General features: G+C 36.8%; 1 protein-coding gene across 1 annotated transcript; it reads left to right on the forward strand.

The window, feature by feature from the left end:
* The first annotated feature begins 3,032 nt into the window (after positions 1 to 3,032).
* On the forward strand, positions 3,033 to 8,587 carry LOC129266827 (uncharacterized). Its single transcript, XM_064103525.1, has 3 exons — positions 3,033 to 3,319; positions 5,130 to 5,287; positions 7,673 to 8,587. Exons 2-3 carry the CDS (start codon positions 5,218 to 5,220, stop codon positions 7,972 to 7,974), a joined length of 372 nt encoding a protein of 123 aa, XP_063959595.1. The 5' UTR covers positions 3,033 to 3,319; positions 5,130 to 5,217; the 3' UTR covers positions 7,975 to 8,587.
* The last annotated feature ends 865 nt before the right edge of the window (positions 8,588 to 9,452 follow it).

The raw sequence follows: 9,452 nt of genomic DNA on the forward strand, positions 1-9,452 counted from the left end.
TTTTATTGAAATTGCACAGTGTGCACATCTCATGCTTGAGTGAACACAAACTTCAAATACTGTTTTCTCCTTATTTTCTGAAGCTCTCGCTTTTCTCCTTCTGCATTCAATTAAAGAGAAATTCCAGTATTTGCAGTAAACACTGATTTCATGAGAAAGTCTGTAAAACAAGGCTTAATTGTCAGTATATCATCGAGGATCTAGATCTGGTACAGTTACATAAACTGAACTTTGTGAAATCTTGAAATCTACGCTGAAAAATGTTCACACTGAAGATCACCAACACAGATAGGCACACGTGGGACAGTGTATTATTATTGCTAAAATAAAGACCCGACGGAAGTGACCGAATCCGCGCTTATTTTGCTTATTTCTCAGCAATTACACAATTTCTTCCAGAATCCTTTGGCACATATTTTTTATTCATACAAACAGACACTTAGATGGTCATTATATTAGATTCTGTAAAAAGTCATTTTTAGATCGTTACCAAAACTGGAATTTATCTTTAAGTATTTGAGTTATTGTTGATAAAGTCATATATCATTTTAAAACTTAAACTCAATGAAAATCTCAAAATTCTTTTTTTTGGCCACTTATTGTTGGATTTGGGTGGCTGGTCACATATTATATTACATATTGCAAGGTCAGGCAAGGTCCTATTCTCTTTCATGAATAATGAATTTGAATTGGTTAGTATGAATGAAATTTATCCATTGCAATTCATTTCATTTCACTAGCACTCTATAAGCCAGTTCACGGTTAGCTCATGATCAACTTTTCTCAAATGACCTTTGTGATTTTTCATTAGGATAAGCACTATAATTTTCAAATGTAGATGTTGCGTAAGCTTTACCGGTAGAGTATTCAAATTCTAAGAACAAAAGGCATTGAATAGACCAGGTGACTAGAATAGTACATCAGGGATAAAGTTTGGAAATCTATTTTATTGTCTGCCTTTGGCACATTTGACTATTGTTTAGGCTACTGTCAAATACCAGTGATTATGAAGGCTCTATTTATTACTCTTCAGCTTGGATGTGATAAATATTTTGAAAGGAATACATGACTAATCATCAAATCACAAATGCCTATGTCAGTGAATTTGAAAGCCACCTTCATGGTTGTCTCCAATGACCTTTTTCTGCTCGTGCGCAGTTTACAACCGTGAACAGGCTTATTGGACATGTTCTGCTTTTATTTCAAGATATATTTTATTAGGTTTATTAAATGATGTGATTGATTACATGAATGTCTGTCGACCACATGAACTTCCCTGAGATTTACAGATATTGTAAAAGGTCAGACCTGCTTTGTTTAACAAATGGATTTTGGTAAATAATTATTTTATTGACTGCTCCTAATTATGTTTTTACTTTTCTCCTTTAACCTCAAACTGAGGAAATTCAACTGTTGTTTGGAGGCATTATATAAGTGCTCTTACATTTGACGTTTGTTCAAAGAAGAAAATGTAAAGTAATGATATTTTGTGGGGTTTAAAAAAAATCTTTATTTTCTGTGTACTTTTTAAAATCTAAATGTGATAAATTCTTATCCATTTCCTGTTTTATTAGGAAAAATTGATTTATTGAATAGAGTATGAAATACTTTTTGTGAAAAAGTCTTGTAGATTTATGTAAATGGTATTCACACCGAAATTCTAACGAGCATACTATAAGTGTGTGCTATGCCAGTTTCATGCAAAAACATTGTAAATATTTATTTTAATGATGTGTGAAATTCTATAAAGATAGTTTACTGTAACGTATATTTGTGATCAGGCTTCTTGTATAAAGGTCTTGAATACAAGTGTAATTAATAAGGAGAGATAAAAAAAAACGCTTGAAAGGGGGGAAATGAGAGAAAGCTGATGGAGAGGAAAAAATATTCAGAGATGTAAGTCATAAATGGGAAGAGAGAGAAAGAAAGGGGACGGGAGAGCAAGAGGGAAGAGACGGGTGTTTGGACGACAAGAAAGAAGAGAATGTGAGCATAAAAAGAGAGAAAAAGGAAGAGAGAGAGAGTGAGAGAAAGACGGAGAGAGAGAGAGAGAGGGGGGGGGGGGGGGGCGGAGAATGAATAGTGAATAGAGGGAGAGAGGGTGAAGCGGTACAAAAAAAGGCCCATTTTGTTTTTAGGATTGCATGAGTGTGAGCATCCCCTCAAAATGATCTTCTGAGCACTATGGAGATGTACAATTATTTCGTTACGAGTTATTGAAATGATGTACTACTTTCATGATTGTTCAATCCATGCAATTATGATAAAATAGATATTAATGACATCAAAATAAATAAACACAAACGCGATTAAGGATAAATAAATAAATAAATAGAGATGTACAATTATTTCGTTACGAGTCATCGAGATGATGCACCATTTTCATGATTGTTCAATCAATGCAACAATGATAAAATAGAAATTAATGACATCAAAAGAAAAACCCATAGGCGATTTAGGATAAATAAGTAAGTAAATAAAAAAAAAGTTTATTAGTTTATTTATAATCTATACAGTCCATCTGAATGAATCAGCCAAGTTTTTGTTCACACAATAAATAAAGGAAAAATGTCCTGCGGAATATTTATAGAGATTCCCGGGAGAGAGGCTATACCCCAAATCTAAGTTCTGTTTACTTCGTTGCATAGCAACATACAACTGTTATCGGCGGGACTTTCATCGCTCTTCGATAACCGGTTAGCATAACAATAGACTATTATTGCCCAGTAAATCTTATGAATAGGAACTCAAATCGTCTTGACTTTTGTCCCCTCCCACTCGACTGTATAGAGGCGTATCAGGGAGTGAGGGGAAAAAGAGGCAAAATAAAATTCCACTCTCCATTCATGAAGAAGAAAAAAAACAGTATATATTCTGTTACCATGACAATATAGCCCTCATCATGTCAATATAGAAGTTTCACGTTTGGGATTGTTTTGAGAGAAGGGGTAAAGTTGAGATTAATATGAGAGGGGTAACTTTGCACCCCTTTCAGTCCCTGCATGCGACCTATAAGGTCAAATTATGAATGGGAGTGTGTGCCAACACGACGCGTGAAGGTTGTACCGTGTTTATCAGCTGTCTCACAATGACATAATGTATGTTGCGAAGAGAGTGTGTATATTGGATATGATTCATGTTATTCAAATTCGCGATACCTGCAAAAAACTTAATTTTATGATAATTTTGGTCGACCATATTTTCAGAATTACGAATTCAACGATGATATTTTAAAGGTAAATGTCAGTTCCTGGATAAACTTTACATTGGAGAACTTCGTTTTTGGTTTGTTGGATATGCATTGAGAGACAGACAATTGGTAAGTGAATTTCGATTAGAGAGTGTGTATATATATAGTCACACTTCGCAATAATCTGAGTATAAAAATGACACTTCATCATACTTCGTAATCTTCCAAAATTAAACAAATACATACAATCGAGTAATATCTGTAAATTTGTCAGTATTTCGAGTGTCAATGCAACATGTACTTTCGCATACTAGACTCTATGTTTGAAATATCTGATGCGAGCTAATACCAGGCCAACAGGGATGAGGGTTTCCGAAAATAACATAGTAGACAGAAAATCGGTGCAGGGCCTATGTCTAATATTTAAATGTCTTTTAAACGATTCTTGCGATATTATTCATTGGTAAAATGTATCTTGAATTACATTATGTACAGAAATGTACGGGATAAAAGGGTTAAATCGAAGCCATAAGCTCCTTTTGAAAATAATATAAACACTTCAGTCAGATTACAGTTATAACAACAAATATGAAAATGTAATCAATACTGGTTAAAATCGCATGTGGTTCAACAGAATCAATGGAATTATACTATTTTCACAAGTCGACCAATAAGGTGAGTGCGGGAATGCATGGGGGGGGGGGGGGGGCACTAGCGTACCTACGGGGGGGGGGGGGCAGGGGGCCCTGACGAGCCACAACCCATACAAAAAACATATCCCTGCCCCTCTGACGAGCTTGAAGACCTTTTTTGAATTTTTTTTAATTTTTTGCTACGAAAACCTTTATTTTTTATTGAAGACTTTTTTTTTTTGCTTGTCAATTTTTTTGGCGGCCGATTTTGCCCCCCCCCCGTGGAAAATCCTACATGTAGGTACGCCACTGGGGGGAGCAGCTCTGGCCTTTTTTCACGAATATTATACCACCAATAATTGAAATAAAAGCGAGAGAAATAGATTAAAGTGAGGGAGTTGACTTCTTGCTTTGCTCAAAACACTTCGAAGAGTGCATTTCGCCCCACCCCACCCCCACACACCAAAGCCATCGTGACGATATTTGCTTTACACTGAGCTGTGATTTCCATGAAATGGCTTAGGCTTGATTTTCATTTTGTTAATCATTGTCAAGCTTGGGAAAAGTGTGGAGAAACAAGTATTAAATGAAAAATGATATTTAAACCCATTTTAAATGATAATAACTTAGTGAAAAAATACTGGAGATGTCTGATATAAACTTTTGTTTAGATTCAGTTATGTCCTCAGATCCAGCTAGCACAAGAAGGGTTAAGGTTGTGCTTACTAAGTGTTGAAATTTCAATTTAGGTGGCAAAATTGTTACAAAATGCTTGAATGTATCCGTTTTATTTCAATTGACTAAAAGTGCAAGGGAAATTTATGAGAAATGTTTCGCAGGGTAAGTTTGATTTCGCCCTCTCCCCTTGACACAGCGTGAAAACAAGCATTTCTGCGCAAACAGATTTTTGCGAGCTTTACAAAAATGGACAGTGCTCACTCAAGTGCAACATTCTGTCATAACTTTTAGTTTTATTGGATAGATGAGACCCAAACCCAAGAATATATGTGAAAAAAATACCCACATGTTATATATTGTTTTACTTCCCAGGGCTTTTTCAAAGTGTAAACTTTTTTTTGATACGCTCTTTATAAATCATAAGGTAAAATAAGTTCATTATTTGTTGAAAAAAAAATCAAAACTTGGGAATAATTCACAGGTGGATCCGATATTTGGGGGAAACTCTTACAGAGCGTGCAAACAATGGCTTGGGGTATTAACATTTTCTCTAATAAAGTACGTAAAATGATAAATTTTAAGAAAATCTTTACGGTATTTTTTTCTTCATTTTTTAATCTTCCATTTAGGTTGAAGAAACTAAACATCGAACGGTTTATAGGAAACCTTATTTTGATACAACTCAATCTGTTTGTTGACGGCAATAAGACGAACAAGATGCCGAGAAACGGAGACGCTACTTCATACTACCAACTTAACTCAAATGTGCCCATCAAAGCTCCAGAAGGTATGAATCCAGAGTGAATTAAGGACAGGAGGGGGGGGGGGGTGCCCTACTGGAAATATTAGTGTCCCCGAGTGCGTTCTAAAGTGTGTTCGCAGTGTGGAGCACAATGTGAAATCACTTTCACGCTTCGAAATCTTTGTCGAAAATTGGCGAATCAAAACAGCATTTTATTCCATGGCTCTGGACAATAGACATGTTTGCAAATTTTTCGTCAGCTCCGAAACTTAGGACGAAACAGCTGTTCCGGTTCACAATTAAATTTTCGACAAAGACCTTCGAGCTGTTCATTGTCATTTGACGGATATTTTCAATACATAAATTTACTGTGTTCTGGAATCCTCTGTACGTCGCGGAGCGGAAAACTTCTTATTTACGCAAAGCATTATGATCAAAGTGCGATTGATCCGACCTTCGTGACGTAGGTCACAAAACTTAAGGTTACACGTTTACTTTTAAGCTTGCTAGCATTGGTCGTTCTGTGTTAATTTTAATTCGCATTTATATTATGTTTATGCTTTGTTTCATTGCAAATACTTTATGATGTAATGCGCTTTTTACCTTTCCAAGAAAAAGCGCTGTAGAAATGTTATCATTATCAAAGTGATCATTTCACTTTTTTCTGATAAAAAAAAATCTCAGTTTGGTTCCGGGGGGGGGGGGGGGCACTTCCGTTGACGAGTGGATACCATGCGCGACCAAAAAAAACACGTAAAAAGGATGTCCTTTTCACGATAGGGCACGTTATGTACGTAACGTGATAAGGGTGTCAAAAACACAAAAATAATGAAAAAAGGGTATCTATTTCGCTAGGACAATTACGTGTTTAGGGTCGAATTTGCGGGGATGATAAATCAAAATTAAAATATTTTATAAAGGATGTCCTTTTTGCCCCAACACTTCGTGTTTAGAGTCCAATTTGCGCGAGGTGTAGAAGGTGGGGTCGTACTAAACCAAATAAGGTAAAGCCGACGACCGAAGGACCCGTAACAATAAAACATTCCTGTACTTGTTTAGGGGTTCATTTCAGGGAATATTTGCCAAGAGTATCGTTTTGTTTCCAATACTTGTTAAGGGTAGGGTTTCACACGCCAATACTTGTTAAGGGGTGCATTTTCAGAATATAGAAAATTACGTGTTTAGGGTGCTTTTCGAGACCCCATGGTCGCGCATGGTATCCACTCGTGAATGGAAGTGGCCCCCCGGGTTTGGTTATTGAAAATGGGTTAAACATTAGGCTTATAGTGTAAAAATACAATCACAAAAGCTTCAAAGTTTTATGTAAAGGAGGTATTCAAAAACTTCGGAGATCTAAACCAAAGTTTGAAAATAATTGGAGGTTGGTTTCAATGACAGCGAATCTGTGCACCACAACACACAAACTCTAGATGAAGCCAGCATGACCCACATACAGTGTGTGCAAGGTACTGTAAACTGAATGAACACTGCACCTAATAATAGTATGTGCATAGGAGATACACACAGCTAATGGGAAAATTGGGCATAAGCTGAATGCGTCTTACAGACGGTTGTCAAAATCAATCAATAAATTGCGACTTGTGTCTAAATTAGAGTTTTTCATCATATATTGTTGTCTGTGTCAGGTTTTTTTAAGGACAAAATAATGCAGGCACTCATACACATGTATCATCCCCGGGGGGGGGGGGGGCACTCAGTATATAATGCATAGTGGGTATGTGCCGCGGAGGGGACCCCCATTTTTACACGCAAATTTCCGTTCCAAGGCATAGCATTTTTGTCTTATTGAGAAAAAGAACAAAGAAAGCCGCTCCAAAGCATAGCATTTTCTTCTTATCGAGAAAAAAGAAGAAAGAAATCCGCTCCAAAGCTTCGCACATTTTTCGTTACGCCGTTCCGGTCGCATTGATCTGCTACAAGGAGCTGCATTTTGGTGAAAAGCGGCCGCAGAGCGCTGTCCGACCATCGCCTCTGCGCGAGCGCACCCGGCGGTGGCCGCGCTAATTGCATCATGCACGCATGCCCGTTCCATAGGGATGCATACGCACTCATCACAGGCTGGCGATCCGTTCCAAGGACCCCCGTTTTACAAACATTTGTAGTTCCGAAGCCAGTTCCGAGGACCCTCCTTTTTAAAATTAGCCCGCTCCAAGGCCCCCGTTTTTTGTCTCGCCCGCGGCACACCCCTACCACATTTTTGGTCGAGTGCCCTCCCCCCGGGGTATCATCTTAGTTTGAGAATTTTTTAAATCAGCTGCTCACATGTGAAACGATCCCTTTGATATTATTATCATTATTATCAGTAGTAGTATTAGTATCTCGACGCAATCACACGATATTTGGAAATAAAACCCATGATGATATTCCATATCACTTGCATTCTCTTCTATTCCTTTTCTCACTCTGTAGGTCCGCTCAGTGACCAAGTTCTGTGGACGATCGCGACAAACCTCACAAACCGATGGTACGAGCTCGCCTACGCCCTCAATCTCCCCGACACCGAGCTCGCCCGCATCGACCATCTCTTCCCTCCACAACCCGAGCATGACCGTCATTTTAGTGCCCTGAGGGATTGGCGATTCAGATCACTGAAACTCATACCTCCCCACCAGGCGGCAATGGAACTGTCCAATAGTATGATGAAGCTTGGACGTAATGATTTGAGCAATTTCGTCTTGTATAAATACCAGGAGGCGTTACAATGTTCTTGAGTTAGTATAATCCTAGGCCTTTATTACTTAAACGAGAAGTTAGTTTATAAAGAGGATAAAATAGAAGACACTTTCACAAAAAGTAACAAAACTTCAAAAAACTGAGAAATAGTTTAGATTTTTTTCGGGGAGGTGCTCTTTTAAGGGTCAATTTTATTTTCTTTTAGCTTTGTAATTTGATCTGAAGCGCCTTGAGCATCTAATTAAGCTGGAAAGTCCGTTGTACAAATTGAAATTCTATGTATCAAATTGTTATGATGATGATGACTATTATAATTTTTATTACATTCATTGATCTTTCATGCTGACTTGAATTATAATGAATTAAAGGTGCAATATTAAAATACATGACAACTGAGGGGATCCTTATATATTTTCGTGAATAATTTTGTCAATGATTTTAACCGACAGATGTTATAAGCTACTGAAATTCGTTGCATTTGATTGGCTCAGAGCAAATTAGTCAGTGAAAATCAATTGCAAAATTTATCATCACGTTCATGACATGCTTTCTTGAATGTTAATTTGTAGTAATTGGTTATATGTATCTGTACCATGTTTATGTTTACATGTTCATGCTTTCATATAAATGATTATTTTATTAGGAATAATATGAATTTTCGTTTTTCTCATTATTTCTTGGTCATATCTCTAATTTCAAAATGAAATGTTGATTTAATCGTGGAAGCAAACAATGACAGCCTTCATAGGAAAAAAAGAATATACACACACACCCTCCCTCACCCTCACACACACACACCCACACACCCTTACACACACACACACACACACACACACATATATATATATATATATATAAATGTAAACAGGCATCTAATCCTTAACGTGACTCTGTCTTGTACCAAATACTTGACGAAAAAATGACAAGACGATTAGACGTTGCTGATAGACCACAATTTATTCCAAGCTTTCGGCTTTAAGCTTTCTTCATGGGTTCTATATAAGCGAAAACGAACGAAACATATGATTAGTACAGAGGGAGAAACAGATGGGCACATACATGTACAGATATGATAACATATACAGTGTGTATAAAAAAACGGGACAGTTTAGAAAAGTCTATCAAAATTTTGTTTCAAATCATGATGTCTATATTTTGATGTTAATAGATCCTCTGATGTCTTATCTTTCTAATGCTTTAAAAATATAGTTTCGTTCATGCTTGAGCGAACACAAGACGTTTTTGTGAGGGGTTAAAAAAAGGCTTGCGCCAAATGCCAGAAAATTTGAAAATATTGATCATCAGACTTCTTGCTAGTTTTTTATTCAATTTGCTCTCATTTCTTTATTTCTGCATCAATTATATTCATACTTGATAAATATTATCATTGGATAATGTTACATATCTGTCTTTGAGGATGATGAGGTCGAAGGTCGTCAACGGGTCAAAAGATATGTGGTCATGTCCATCAATTTTGAAGTTTTTGTTCAACTTGCTCTGATTTCTTTATTTCTCT

Source organism: Lytechinus pictus, chromosome 8 (assembly GCF_037042905.1).
Source record: "Lytechinus pictus isolate F3 Inbred chromosome 8, Lp3.0, whole genome shotgun sequence".
NCBI classification, from domain to species: domain Eukaryota; kingdom Metazoa; phylum Echinodermata; class Echinoidea; order Temnopleuroida; family Toxopneustidae; genus Lytechinus; species Lytechinus pictus.

Bases quoted from the DNA above. Each gene is read 5' to 3' on its own strand.
- LOC129266827 (XM_064103525.1), top strand. From the start codon at position 5,218: ATGCCGAGAAACGGAGACGCTACTTCATACTACCAACTTAACTCAAAT. The intron at 5,288-7,672 runs GTATGAATCCAG...CTCACTCTGTAG, and splicing joins GCCCATCAAAGCTCCAGAAG to GTCCGCTCAGTGACCAAGTT.